At 38.3% G+C, this 15614-nt stretch overlaps 1 protein-coding gene across 11 annotated transcripts in view; it reads left to right on the forward strand.

Annotated features, from left to right (window-relative positions):
• MCTP1 (multiple C2 and transmembrane domain containing 1) overlaps positions 1-15614 on the forward strand; it is a 596961-nt gene that overhangs the window by 493959 nt on the left and 87388 nt on the right. For all 11 annotated transcript variants that reach the window (XM_014344845.4, XM_034959770.3, XM_034959771.3 and 8 more), the window contains one exon: positions 5978-6097. In XM_014344845.4, the coding sequence (XP_014200331.2) occupies positions 5978-6097 (120 nt within the window). The remainder of the gene's footprint in view (positions 1-5977; positions 6098-15614) is intronic.

Consider the following 15614-nt stretch of genomic DNA (forward strand, 5'->3'; position numbering starts at 1 on the left):
ACTGCTAGTTCCGAACAAGCTTTTTTTCATATATAGGGGCATAATAAGATTGTTAAAAAATTGTTAACATTTTAATACTGAATTGTTTTAACTTGAGTTCACAAAATCTTTAATGTTTTGGCCATTTACTAGTAATAATGAATTTTTGTAAAGATCTAGATTTTTTTTGTTTCAATTATTAGTAAAACTTTTAACTGGAACCCTTCTGTTTAACTCTTAGGATTTCCCACCAAAAACTTCTCCATTCCTCACCAAATACAGTTCACCCTAAAGAACACCACTCGTCTTCTACAACTGCTCAAAGAGCAATGATCATATTGACTTATTAAGTTTATAAAGTCTGTGTAATTTTCTTAAAAATAATTTATAATTTGAAAAGCATAGGCCTGGTGTGGTGGCTCACGCCTGTAATCCCAGCACTTTGGGAGGCCGAGGCGGGCAGATCACGAGGTCAGGAGATCGAGACCATCCTGACTAACACGGTGAAACCCCATCTCTACTAAAAATACAAAAAATTAGCCGGGCGCGGTGGCGGGCGCCTGTAGTCCGAGCTACTCGGGAGGCTGAGGCAAGAGAATGGCATGAACCTGGGAGGCAGAGCTTGCAGTGAGCCAACATCGCACCACTGCACCCCAACCTGGGCAACAGCAAGACTCCATCTCAAAAAAAAAGAAAAGAAAAGCATTACATTAATAATATAGTACTTTGTGATGAAGCATCTTCACATGTATCACTTGCTTTTCCATAGCCAACTTGTGAAATGGGCTGGTGTAACCATCTCCATTTTATAGGCAAGAGACTAAAGGAAAAGAGAATAATTGACTTGCACAGGGTCCTGTGATGATCAAATAGCAGAAATTGAACTGAAATCACTTCTTTGGGCTTCTAGTTGAAACTGTATTTTACCCTACCGCATTGTCTCCTTGGAGAGAGAATAATATGTATTAGTGAGCTTTTGCTGTATAACAAACCACTCCACAATTAGTAGCTTAAAGCAACTATCATTTATTTAGTGATGATTTTGTTAGCAGTTTGGACTAGGCCTAGCTCTGGGCTCACTCTTGCATCTTTGGTTGGCTTCTGGTCTGTTAGGTGGCTTTGCTTTGGATGCTGTCTGGCTTTCAACTGGGGTGATGGAGGCAGCTATGCCCTATGTTTTTTTAAGCCTCTGTTTTCATCATATTTGCTACTCTATCCTTGACCAAAATAAGTTATGTGCCTAATCTCAGTCATTGTGGGAGGCTATTATAAAAGTCATGGATACAGGGAGACATGGAAAAATTGGGGTCATCACTGTACTCAGTCACCACAAATTAAATATGAAAAACTGAAAGTGGCACTCATTTCATCATCTCTTTCTATTTAGTTGGCATGGCTTCTTTAGCATAGCTCTTATACTTGAAACAATCATTAGCTATGGATTCTAAGGTAGTATACAAAAAGTGATAAGCTGCTAGAAGGGCCAAAAAAAATTATATGTAGTGTAAGCCAATCAATTCCTGCTTGTCATAACACCTAATGCTTGTTGAGCATCTTATAGATGTCAAGCATTGGCTTAATTGCTTCTCAAATCTGCCAAGTAAATAGTATCATTTTCACTTTTCAGATGACAAAACTAAGAGAAATCTAGTAACTTGCCCAAGGTCCCAAAGCTGGTGACTAGAGAGCTTGGATGCCTGTAGGCCTGATTCAAACACCCTTCTCTTTCTACTGTACCACACTGCAGCAGCTCCTTGAGGGATCCCACAGTCATGGCTAACGGCCCAAAGCCAGTTGATAGAGAGCTTCTAACATGCAGGATAATGAGTAAAACTCTCAATGTTCTTTTTCTAATGAAAGGGGTTGCGTGTACTTATTACCATTTGACTAATGCCCCCTGAAGATTTTCTGGTATTGAATTCTAATTGTAAATTACGAGAGCCATATAATGATTAAAAAGGAAAGCCACCAAATTCTTGAAATAGTTCTAGTCTCTAATGAACATGGATAACTAACATAGGGGTAGATGTTTTGTTTGGAATTGGGCATGTATTCCATGAGAGTAAAATGTAGACAGCCTGTTTCCTTATTAAAAGGAGAGATGGGGGAGACGTGAAGAGATTATGTGACAGAGAGAGAGGAAAAAATACAGAAAGGGTGCTATGGTGAAGGAGGTGAAGGAATTTAACACTCTGTAGACATTTGTGAGTGTCCTTATCACCGCACTGTAACATGAAAAAATTCTAAAATCTGCAGGTCCTCTTTCCATGACCCACAGAGGCAAAAAGCAATTCCAGAAATGCAGATCTGGACAAATGCTAGACATTTTATGGTTTATTTTTGTATTCTGTGAATACATTAGAGATTTTTAAAATTGTCTCTTGATTTCTTTTTCCATCCCATTTTAATGCATTATTGTATCTCTCGTTTCCCCCAATACCTCTGAAAATGTATAATCAGGACCAAGGACAGATCCTTCATTGTCTTGGCCCTCCTTGGGTTTCTTCCAGCTGCCTTATTTCTCTTACTACCCTAGTAGGACACTAAAGGCCAGACCTTTTGTGTTATCTCAGTTTTTTATAGGAAAGAGGAGAAGATTGATCTCTTTCCGAAGAGAGAGGAGAGAAGAGGCTTTAGTGTGGAGTGAATGAGCTAAAAAGCTCCTTTCTTCCTTCAAGAGCTCTCTTTATTGGAGGAGCCTCACCAGCTAACAGGAATTAGAATTATCACTAATATTATATTGAATAAATGATTGGCTGTTCTACTTTCAAACATCTAATATTTCATAACATATATGTTCAATACAGACATTTTTATTGTTAATCTGTGTTCATGTTCTTTAACCTTTTGAAATCTTCATTTAGGTGCTGAAAAAGAAAAATAAATGCTTTTGTATTTACAACTTATTCAAAGCTCTCATGTTTTAAAAATATATATTTTTTCAACAGTAGGAGCTCCTCGCTCAATTACCCAAATATTAGATTCTTAAAACCACAATAGAAAAGGAGATGGTTTTTCTATTGCCAGAATTCCTAAAATGAATGTAATTTCTTCCTGTGTCTCTGTCTCCTGTGTCTTTCTCCAATCCATGTTCTGGTGCCCATGTTATTAGGACATATAAAAATACCTTAGGCATTTATGAGAAGTGTGTGTCAGTTCTGAGTGCTATATTTTAAGAAAGTTTTTGATGTATTGATTTGGATATGGTAAGAGGAAGATGACTACAATGGGGAAGTGCCTAGAAACCATAATCTGTAACTGATGCTTGAAGCAAGTGGTGATGTCAAATCTAGAGAAGAAGAATGCATGAAAGATGTCTTGATTGCTTGCAGGATTGTCACCTAGGTAGTTTTTTCTGTGGATGACAGGCCTGCAGCTAACACCAATCCATGGACTTTACAAGGAAATTCATTCTGAATAAGACGAGGACCCTAACACCAATGAATGGACATTACAAGGGAAAATGTATCTGCTTAATAGGTTAAAAAGATTACAATTGGTCATATTTAGCAATGGGATAATCTGAGTCCCATCCATGACGCCAGAACACACTAAGTCAAATGAATGCCCTCAGAAAAGGAACATAAAGGAAGGTCCAAGAGAAAAGACCATAATATCCAAAATAGTTCATGACTGCATAGCCAAATGGAAAGAAAATCTTGTCTAGAAGAAGTACTAAGGTAGACTTTTTTGTCAGAGGGAGAAATTTGTTAGTAGTATCCCAGATTGTAACTCTGAATGCATTTTCCTGAAGTCACTTGGTTTTATATAGTAGATCTATAGAACTTTTGCTAATACAAATAATTAAATAGAATTCTGTAGAATGATTGGGGAACCCAGTGTCCATTTATCCATTAATTCAGTAAATATTTACTTATTGAGCACTTGCTATGCCCCAAGTACTGTTCCAGGCTCTAGGGATAAAACAGTGAATGAAAACAAGAAGTCTACCTTTAAAGGAGCTTATATTCTAGTGACTGCCTAAATGCTACAAATAAATATATAAAGAATATGGACTTTAGCCAAAAATGATTTTCCCTTTTACATGTATTGATGTCTGTCACATTTACCTTAATTCACTTCCTAAAAAAAAATTATCTTTATAAAATATATTTTAATAATCATAACCATCAATTATTTATATCATCTTTGTATAATTGTATAAATTTCAAAAATTAAATGAAAATATTTTTCTTTTTCTGGAAATCTTCCTACTTTTCTCATAAAATAAAAGATATGGCTCATGTTTCATGTATTACAATATTTGGAACTTTTCTTATGCAGGAACTTGAATCTATAGTTACTATGTAATTCCGTCCAAAATCATTTCTTGGCTTATTTAACTATTATTTATGCTTTTTGGTGCCCACTTGCTTATGAATATAAAAGAATTTGGTAAAATATACAATTTTCAAAATTTAATGTCACATTGAAAAAACAGATGGTACAGTAATGTCATGAAGTCATTTTAAATATTAGAGAAATATTAAAGATGATTAGATTTATAGACCTCTGTCAAGATATGAGAACACTAAGGCAGAGGGACTTTCTAAAACTCAGAACCTTGGTCTCCTGGCCCTGAGGCCAGGAGTCTCTCTACCATTTCATACTGTTTAATTTTCTCTGCCATTTAAATAGGCTGTAGGCTTCACTGAGATTTATTAAGAAGACTGCAAATGTCCCATGCTGCTGTGCCTGAGACGGGTGTCCTTAGGGCACTGCCGCTAACTCTCCTGACCTATCAAATGCAAGATGTTTGTGTTATTCCAACCAGCTGGCTGAAACTCCCAGTTATGCTATGGTTCAGCTAAATCTTAGCAGGCAGAGGGCTTTCTAGCTTCCAGTATTATAATCTGTATTACTTGAGGACCTTAATCAATAATTAGTTGACTTTCTGTGTTTTGTAATGTATTAATAACATTTACACAATAATGGTTTGGGTTTTGGTTTTTGCGAAATTACTGCACACCAAGCAGTGTGTTTAATTCTCACAACCCTGAGGTGGATAATCCTATCATCCCCATTTTACTGAGGAAGAAACGAAAAAGGGGATATATACGTTGCTTGAAAGTTATATGGCTAGTTAGCGTTAGAGTCAGGAGTGGAATCTAGTTGTTAAATGCCTCCTGACTTAACATTACCTTAATTTGACAGCAAAAGCCATAGACCCAGAGAATTTAAATGATCTGTCCAGGGTTACAAGGCTGGTGTGGGATGGGGGTGAGTCCTACTTTATATCCAACTTTGTGTTGTTTTATAATGTAAGTGTTCTTAGAATGACTCCATCTACCACCCTGAGTTCTTAATCTAACATTTGTCTTACAATGGAAAAGTTTATATACTTGGAGAAGTAGGTATGTTAAAAAAGAACAATACAAATAGGCATTTTAAAATTTGTTTTGACAAAATTTGCTTGTAATAGCTCTTTGATTTCTATGGTAATGCTGAATATTAAGCCAACCATTTTGTACACTTGTCCGTAGCAGTGCTTTTTTTCATATTGTGAAATCTTTGGGGCTGTCTTGTGTAGACCTGGTATTTTCATCTGCCTATTAAGCTTGTTACATTGTATTATCCAAGTGAGATTTTTTAAAAGTCCCTGATATTAAATAGTGATTCATTTTTTATCATTAAGGCAGATAAACCAGGGTATTTCTGACAGTGTAGCAGAGTTCATTTTGCTGCTTTTTAAAAATTTTGTTCAACTTAACAATAATTTCACTGGAGGAGAAAAACTCAAATTTCGTCTTTGACAACGTAATGATATCAACTTTTCCTTCATAGAAATTAAACAGATTGAAAATCTTACCAGTGACTTTTCACGGGTCAGTTATATTTTTAGAAAAATGTCTAAAAGTTTCCAAGGCTTTGTTTTCAAGATAAATCTTCCTGTTCTGAAGCATTTGGTTTTGTGTTTTTGAAGTAGAGTATAAATAAGAGTCCATTTAATGAAATTCAGTGTTGACTCATCCCTTCTTCTCTCTTCTCTCTCCTCCAGCTCTTTCTCTTTGTTGTCTGGAACTTTGAGCTCTACATGATACCACTGGTTTTGTTGTTACTATTGACATGGAACTACTTCTTGATAATATCAGGGAAAGATAACAGGCAACGTGATACAGTAAGTCTCTACTCTCTTACTTGTATGTGTTTTTGTTCTTATTCTGAGTCCCTCTGACAAGATCAACATTGAATTTGGCTTTACAAACCAGGAATTCTGTCTATAAATACTCAAGTTTAGAGGAAAGTTTTATCAGATCAAAACTAACAACTCTTTGGTCCTAACACAATAGAGAGTATTCACTTATTTCTAACATTACTCCTCCTGGTAGAAACTAAAACAGGGAGCAACATCAAAGAATGAGCTATGATTTTCAATCATAAATGGGTGCTACTTCAAATAATTGCTTTATTCTCCTTATTTGTTATATCTTAATGAATCCTGATTTAAGATACAATGTCACAAAATTACTAATGATCAAACTAAGTGAATGTATTTTACTTAAGACAGATAGATTCTTTGTGCTCGGTCATTGGAAGAATGAAGGATTGATTGATGGTTGTTGACCTGGAAATGTATATAAAGTACCTTAGTTCAATGAAGGTTCGCTGGACAACAGTAAATATCCTTCTCTGTGTCAGGGGTGTATTGAGATATCAGCTTAAGGATGAGGAGCTTTCATTTAACCTAGGGAAAGTTATACTAAATCTACCTGTCCTCTTTGGCATTTTTGAAAGCAGATTGTATGAGACAACCTTCTCTTTCTGGAAGAGTTTTAGACTAAGAAGCAGAAGCTGCCCACACTATAATCACATATGTTCTGCCAAGCTTTGTTCCCCTTGGATTGTCTATCACTATGCCCCTAGCAAGCAACTTCAAAAAGCTTTCCCACATGTAAATAAATGAGGGGAGTGTCCTCTCCAAATACGACATTTGCAATTTGGTAACTCAATAGACAGCTGTTGAGAAGAATTTAAAGGTTGGCAAACATGAGAATCTACTTGTCCTCAGCAGATTACTGTGTTTTTTTTGTTTTTTTGCCATCAAGGATCTCTATTTGATTTATGATCTGTAGATTATAATAGATCACAAATCGATTTTTTGCCTACTACTGTGCCCATAATGATGCAGAATTATTTGATCATCAGCTTAAAAGTAGTATATAATACTTAATAGTAACCATCATAATGGTTGCATACATACCTTCAATGTAAGAGAACTTCCCTTTTATTAAAATACAAGCAAAATACACTTCAAATAGCAATGTAAGCAAAATATAAAATTCTTCAAAATAATTTCCTTTAGTATGTGACAAAGTTGCCAACAATGCACCATGTTTATTTCTCTATTATATTTCTGTCTCTCTTACTAGATTATAAATGTGAGGGAAGGAACTCTGTTCATTTTTGTATTTGCCACCATCTGTAGTACCTGCTTTGGAAATTAGACGTGTTCAAAACCTTCTTTGTAATGTATATCAAACCAAACATGAGATTGCTAATAGAGATTTTAATGGTTAGGCAGCACCAATAGACAAGACGTTATTAGTATTATTGGCAAGGATTTTATGGATATATATTTAAATTGCACACTAAGAGACAAGCCCTAAATGCTATAAGCGATGGTGTCATGGGGACTAATAGGTACTTTCATCAATTAATTCAGGATGTTTTCTGTAAGAAAATAGGACTCTTTCAGACAATTGCTTTTTTGTCCCATTTACTTCATGGAGATTTTAGAGAGAGAAGAATATCTACTTTTCATTCAGTTGCCTTGAGACAAATTTGCAAATAAGATTATTTGCAAATAGGAAAAACTGGTAATTTAGTTTTACCTTCTTAATTCTATGAGGGGGGGCTTATCTTCAATATTTAGTCACTGGTTTTGGTATTCTTAGTGAAAAATTCTGAAACTGTAGACTTTGCTTGTTATCTTCTCCAGAATATACCTGGCTTGGTTGGAAACATCCGCTTTTGGAAGAAAAATAATATATAATGTATCCTTTTGTACTTAAAATTCTCCAAGACATTTTATAGCCTATTGAAAAATTGCATATCATATAATTTTTGCAAAATATAGTCTCAAAATAGTATTTACCAAATCTTTTCCTTTTAGTACATCTCCTTTAACACGCTCCTCTTTTAGCCATGGACATTTTTCTTCCCCAGCACAACCCACTGTGAAACATTCTATAGTCTAACTCTCATGGAATGCCAACTACACTCCATAACTCCCAGTAATTGCCTTTTATTTGCCCAAAACACACAGATCCACATATTCTGTTCTTTCTAGGCACCAGAGCAGCAATCACAACGTTTCATTCAGCTTCTTATTCACTGGCTCAGTTAAGACCTTACGTAACTCTTAAATCCAATTTGTCTAATTATGTGTTTGCTGGCATATCCAGCTGTGCATTTGAACCGGTTGCTCCTTTTGAAAAGAAACCTGGATTATACTTTGCTGGTTACAGAATACATATATATATATATATATATATATATATATATACACATATATATTATATATATTTTATATATATGTGTGTGTGTGTGTATGTGGATACACACACACACACACACATACATATGAATTTAGGGAAAGTGTTTGTAGGGGTTGCCATGCTGCGATGCATTGACTCTCCTGCATAGCGCATAGCACTGGAAGTATGGTATTTTCCCGTAAGTCCATATTGATATCCCAGAGACACCACAGAATCTTTCAGCATGTGTGAAAACTTTACAGGATCTCCGAGGTGCATTAATCACACCATTGGCTGATTCCAAACCAGGAAACTTTCTGTTTTAGGAAAGAGAGACAGAGAAAGAGAAAAAATTTTCTGCCACCAAAAATCAAACCAAAACAAAACAAAAATCTGTACATTCAGCTGCCAAAAATTTAATTAGGGTGAAAACTATAAACGAAAAATCAAAATGACCTTCAGGTCTGTATAGCAAAGAAAGAAAAGGAAACAAAATTTCCGTGACATACGAAGTTGAAGAAGAAAAAAAAAGAAACACTGTGAAAGATGAAAAATGCATAGATGGGTAAAATTCTGTCTTCAATGTATTGGCTAATAGTTGAGATTAATACCAAACAGGAAAGTGTTTCTTTGTGTGTTTATTGTTTAAGGAGTCTTTCCTTTCTTGGAGACCTTTAAGATTACAGGCATTGAATCCCTATACCTTTTTCCCCACCATGGTGCCTATTCTAGTTTAATGAGCAAAATCAGATGTAATCCTTGCTGAATAAGTTTTGCAGCATTTAATGAGCTGAACCTGTTAAGGACAGAATAAGTAAAGAGCCATTCCTGAGGTTAAAACTGTAGACTCAGAGGGTGCCCATGCAAAAGAGGCGTGGTTAAAAATGGTATTTCACCTCTGCTGTTTCCTAGTTGGACTTGTTAAAAATAAGCAATCTTAGGTCTGAATATACCTAGACTGGGACCATGACATTAAAATTTCTAGCATTAGAATTGTTAGGCTTTTCCAGAGAAAACCATTTAAGACATGCTTCATTCAGAAATGTCCCTGGCATGAAAGGGATATAAAGATAGGAATGTCATCCTTCTGTTGGTTTGAGCTGTCACTTCAAAACCTGGGAAAAATTCTCACCGGCATTGCCTATTAGGCTTGTACCAACTATCCAAATTACAGTTACTGTAGAGAGACATTTTGAAAGTGGAAGAGTAGATGCCAGGAAATGGCTATTACTTTGATTTAAAAACTACTGAACCATCATTACACCGTGGGCTCTGTGTGAAGTACTTTATATTCACCATGTCATTTAGTCCTCCTCCAAGAGAGAGAAACTGATTGTGTTAGCCCAGTCAATGGGTTGGATCCTCCTAAGTCGAGTGACATGCCGCCATCCCCACCCCACCCCCGCCCAGGTCCCTTCATCAGTTGTAAGCAAAGGAATATGCTCATGTAGACAAGCATGGCTGCAAGAGCTCTTCCTTGAGAAAAGAGAATCAAGTCTCAGAGAATGAAGGAAATAGGTTAGCCAAGCAAACCAGGGGTCTATTGCATACCCTGTAAGTATCATTTCTACTGCACATAGAGGGAAACAGGGCCAGAAAGATTAAATAACTTACCCAAAAACACACAGAAAGTGTCAGAGCCAGTATTAGAACACAGAGCAGTCTGTCTGAAGTTTATACTCCGAACCACCAGTCAATCACATTTCCTCTTGGGGATATATCCCACCTCTCCCTGGGCACTGTTACAGCAAGTTTCTCCCACGAATTACAGAAAAGCCAGTAGCACTAACTCTACCTTCAAGCTGACACATTAATAGAAAGTATTAATTTTCCCACACCACTCACCCCATGTCTTCCATATCTCTCATTCAGGGAAACAGAAATGATATTTATCAAGCAATTTCTATGTATCAGGCATCCTGCTAAGCCTTTTAGAGAGAAACATCACCTCCTTTTATTCTTTACAATAATTATATCAAGTAAATAATTCTAAATAGTTTTTTCCCCATTTTACAAGTAAGAAAATTCAGTATCAAGGGGGATAAGTAAGCAACTCCCCAGAGCAAGTGTGATGTGAACCCAATTGTGCCCTGTTGTAAAGTCCCAGGCTGTATCTATGCTACATGCATGGGCATTCCTTTCCCAAAGGACTGCTTTCTTAGTGTCCAGGGCCTTGCATAGAATCCTGGGTGTCTCCAAATTCCTTCCTGTAAGGTAACCAGTAACCTTGCATGAATTGGTGCTGGTCATCTGTTCTATCCCAGGTGCCCCTGTTAATTTCAGAAGCATTCGTGACCAGGAGGGCTACCTTCCATTCACCAAGGTGAGCATGGGAGGAGTCCATCAAAGCTGACTTCTTCATATTGGTGAATAATTTTTTTGTGAATAAATTCAAAAATTTCTTTGGCACAAAAAAATTCTTCAATGTTTTTTAATTACACTTTAAAAGAACATTCATTTTTACTGTCATGATATTCCTCCCACACAACAATCTCAGTTATCTAATCAATGGTGGCATTAAAAGACTGAAGAGTGGGGCAGATCAATGAAATCATTCTCTGACTCATGATATGACTGTGACACAAATTGAGACAGAGTCTGCCTTGTAAAATACTTTAGGAAATACTGAAATGTTTAGTTAGCTCCTTCCCATGACAAAGCATTTGTTTCTTCATTTCCCTTTTAGAATAGTACTGAATATTGTCTCCCATTAGGTCTGTTCCAGTGAGAACCAGAGCACTTATCTCTACAAATAAAGCTCCTAAGAGCAGCACTCTGTGCCATAAGTGCTGTTGTTTGAACAGTTTGGGATGGTCCACCAAAGAAACATCTGATTGACTTGAGCTCCTATAAATCAAGCACATTTATTATTTTGTCAGCCAGTGTTCTCCATTCCAAAGAAGTCTGTGGTGGAATATGTGGAATACTGAATAAGTCAAGTATTCCTAACAGGATCTAAAGAGGCTGGCCAAAGCCAAGCTGACAGAGGAGAGGACGTCATATGCAGAGCACTCTGAACATACAGTTAGACTCTCTCTACTTCAGTAAGAGTTTTATCATTCACTGAAAGCAGCATAGACCACAAGTTTCCTGTGTTTGCATCTCAGCACCAAAAAAGACCACATATTCAGTGCTCTTAGCAGAAGCAACACTGAGTCATACAGCCTGTAAACACATCTAAAAATGGATGATCACTCTTTTCTTCTTCGTGCTTATTTCAACAGCAGTTTTCTCAGTTTTTTTCAAAAGGTCATCAGCTTGAAAAAATCTGAGGAGGACCATGAAAAGAACCAGACCTTTAGTTTTCCAACACGATCACTAGGATAAATAAGTAGAATCAACAGCCAATCAGATGTTGGTAGAAAGCTTATCCCCTGTGACCCCTCTCAAAGCTGTTCACCAACTGTTTAGCCTTGTTAGATAATCACTTGCTGTACATAGTGCATCCCAACATGTTAATAACCATCGTCATCAGGCTTTGGATTTGCACCAACAAGATTTCTACATTTTCTTCACTCATCCCAAGTCCCCCCACCACTGTCCCCTCCCTCTCAGTAGATGACCAGGCCTTCCACTTTGCAAATTTCCCTCAAATTCCAGCCCTGAGCCCTATGAATTACCCAAGTTAGGGTTGCCAGATTAAGCAAATAAAAACACAGATGCCCAATTCAATGGAAATTTCAGATAACAACAGGACATACTTAAACTTATATGTTTTTATAATATTCTTAATTTATCTGAAATTCCAGTTTAAGTGGATGTTCTATATTCATCTGGCAACTCTATCCCAGTTGTACCTTTTATTCTTGCCTCCAGACCTGTAGGAAGGTGACAGTTCTGAAATAAAGGTATTCCCCAACATCTTCAAGCATAGAAGACCCATAAGGAGCAGGCCCCACTTAAACCATAGTTTCAGCTTCATCCCTCCAATATTCCAACAGGATTGTTTATGTGTATGTTGTTGTTGTTGTTGTTTTGCTTTTGTTTGTTTTGGAGTATGCAGTGTTTATTGAGCAAAAGGTGGGAGTAGTGGGCTAAGGGTGAGGAAACAGAAATGAACCAGACCATGGCCATACTCTTTTGTTATCACTTTCTTCTGGACAACAATTGCTCGCCACTTGGGAGAGCAGGAAACCAAGCCACTTGCAAAAGCTAGCACAGCACAGCTGGATGGGAAGCACAGCTGGCTCACAGGCCTGTGTTCCCTGCTTTAACTCCTATTCACCCAGTCCACAGGCTCAGGAAAGGCAACCCCTTTTGTCTTCATCACACAACTGGAAAAGAGGAAAAAGGAGTGATGCTTCTGCCTTTGGACAGATGGAGAAACTCAGGCCCAGAATAAGGCAGTAATATCCGCAAAGCCAGTACTCACAGAGCGTGTGTGGGAATGGCACAGCATGGGATAGATGTGGTGGCCTGGAGAAGGGCAGTGCAGGCAGGGTCTGGAACTTGGCAGAGGCCTGGAAGTCACGTGAGCACTGAGGACAGATGTGCAGTGTGGTGGAAGAGCTTGAAATCCTTGCCCAAGGTGCCGCACATGAAGAGTTTGAGGTCTGAGTGTGATGCATGGTGTCTATGCAGCTGCAGGGGGCTGGCAAAGACACAGGTGCACTGTGGGTGGCTGTAGCCCCTGCAAGGCTGTACTCTTATGGGGTGCATCATCCTGGGATGGTCTTCGGGGCTCCTCCACTGGCACAGCAGACTTGTAGGCAAGCCGGTTGGCGTCGATGAGGAAGTGGCTGTCCAGCCATGAGGGCTATGACCCACCTGAGAAAGGTGCTGGAAGAGGGGCCTTTCACCCTGGGAAAAGAAGACCTTCAAAGATAGTGGGTCTGGAGAGGAGGACCAGGGTGGGGTAGCCCCAGTGGTCACAGGAGTATCTGAAGCAGAGTATACTTGTAGTTTCCCAAATATTCTATATACTCTTTCTATGCCTTCTACTGTTTTCTTTAAAATATACTTACAAATGTAAATGTATATTTCCTATCACACATATTTTGTTTTTTATAAAAATTGAGTCACCTTTAACACATTTTAGCTCACCTACTTTTTTTATTCTGCAACATATCTGGAAATATCCTTCATATTCCTGGAAAACAGCCTACCACGAGTTTTAATTTCTACACAATTTTCACTATATGAGTGTGTGTGTGTGTGTGTGTGTGTATTTTAGAAACAGGGTCTCCCTCTGTCACCCAGGCTGGAGTGCAGTGGTGCCATCATAGCTCACTGCAGCCTCGAACTCCTAGACTCAATCAGTTTTCTCACCTCAGCCTCCTGCCTAGCTGGGACAACAGGTGCGAGCCACTGCACCAGTCTTCTTAATTAAACACTGTTTTTAGAAATGTTCCCTTCAATTTTTTTTTTTTTTTTGAAACAGAGTCTCACTCTGTCACCCAGGCTGGAGAGCAGTGGTGTGATCTCGGCTCACTGCAACTCCCACCTCCCAGGTTCAAGTGATTCTCCTGCCTCAGCCTTCTAGTAGCTGGGATTACAGGCACCTGCCACTGCACCCGGCTAATTTTTGTATTTTTTTCTTTTTTTTTTTTTTTTTTGTAGTAGAGACGGGATTTCGCCATATTGGCTAGGCTGGTCTGGAACTCCTGACCCCAAGTGATCTGCCTGCCTCGGCCTCCCAAAGTGCTGGGATTACAGGCGCGAGGCACCACGCCTGGCCCGCTTGAAATATTTTGCCTTCTCAATACTATAAAGAAAATCCTAAAGAAATCTTTGGGTCCCTTTCTGGTAATATGCTTTGGAAAGTCCTTGAAGAATTTCTGGGTGAGAGTATATGCATTTTGAAGGTTTTTGGTAGTTAATATTAATTTGCCACCCATTAAGCCTTTAACATTTTATACAGCTGTGCCTGGGTAACCACTAATTATCATTATTATTTCTTCTGGAGCACCATCCCTGACACTCACCCCCTACTACCAGTCTGACCCTACCAACTCATACTCTTAAGAGGTTAAGTGAGCCCACACCTCTGAGTTCCCACGTCTGTCATAAATTTGTTTCATATAGTTGCTGCTTAGGCATCCATTTTAAGGCCCGACATGAGTTATTTGAAACCTAGCAGTACCCGTCCCCTTTGGCTAATTACAGCTTACCCTCTCTGTGTGGTTGTTTATGCTGCAGCCCACTTGCTTCTCATCCTGTTAACCCAACACACCCCACAGCTGCTGACCATGATGAAACCTAATGGTTAGCACTGGAGCCAAGTCAGCATTTCCCCTCGTGCTCTCTTTAAACCAGCCACGGGATAGCATCCATGGACCTTAATAAAGGCATAGTCTGGTGGGTCCTCTTTTTCTCTTGCGTGCCGCACCCACTGGTTGAGCTCCCTGTGGCCTCCAGCCTTCCCTCGGCCTCCCATTGGCATCCCTAACCTCTCTGGGACCAGTAAGTACTAAATTTCTTGTTTTATGCACTTTGGGTTCACCTCCTCAATGTGTCTCGTCTGACTGACACACCTGAGTCTTACTTTCCTCTCATCAGGGCACTCCTAGAAAGTGGCTATCATGGCTCATGGTCACTCTCAAGAGACAGACCTCACGACCAAATTAGAAAGAAATCATAACAATAAAAATCACAACACTCTCAGTATATTATCATAACTGGCTCACTGTGGGTCCTCCTCAGATTGTTCTAATTGAATCTTCCATTTGTGTGTCTAATCTCAACACAGCAAAATGGCTCGGACCATTTTGCTCTGAGTTACTCAAAAAATGTTTGAATGAAAATATTTTAGTCTGATCTTTCCTTCCAAATAAAAATTATCTAATTTTTATGCAAAATTACTTTCATTCAACAAATATTATTGAACATTTATAGGCACTAACAGTACAAACTGTGGTTCAAAGATGATGAAGACACACGCCTTGCCCAGGACAGTTTGTGGTCTAGTGAGAGAAACAAACAACTGATAGAATACATGAATATAATAGGTGCAGTGATAAGCGGTCTGTATACAGCATGCAGAATGTTTAGTCAAAAGACATTTAGATAGTCCCAGATATATGTGTGTGAGTACTGCATATATAATGAAACGGGGTTAAATATCTACCTGTGGCCACTGTTTGTTCTTCACGCCTCAGTCTGTTGCTTTCACTTAGTAACTCCATGTTTGGTTTTAATACTTTTTGAGTTTATTGGCTA

This window comes from Pan paniscus, chromosome 4 (genome assembly GCF_029289425.2).
Source record: "Pan paniscus chromosome 4, NHGRI_mPanPan1-v2.0_pri, whole genome shotgun sequence".
Lineage (NCBI taxonomy): Eukaryota > Metazoa > Chordata > Mammalia > Primates > Hominidae > Pan > Pan paniscus.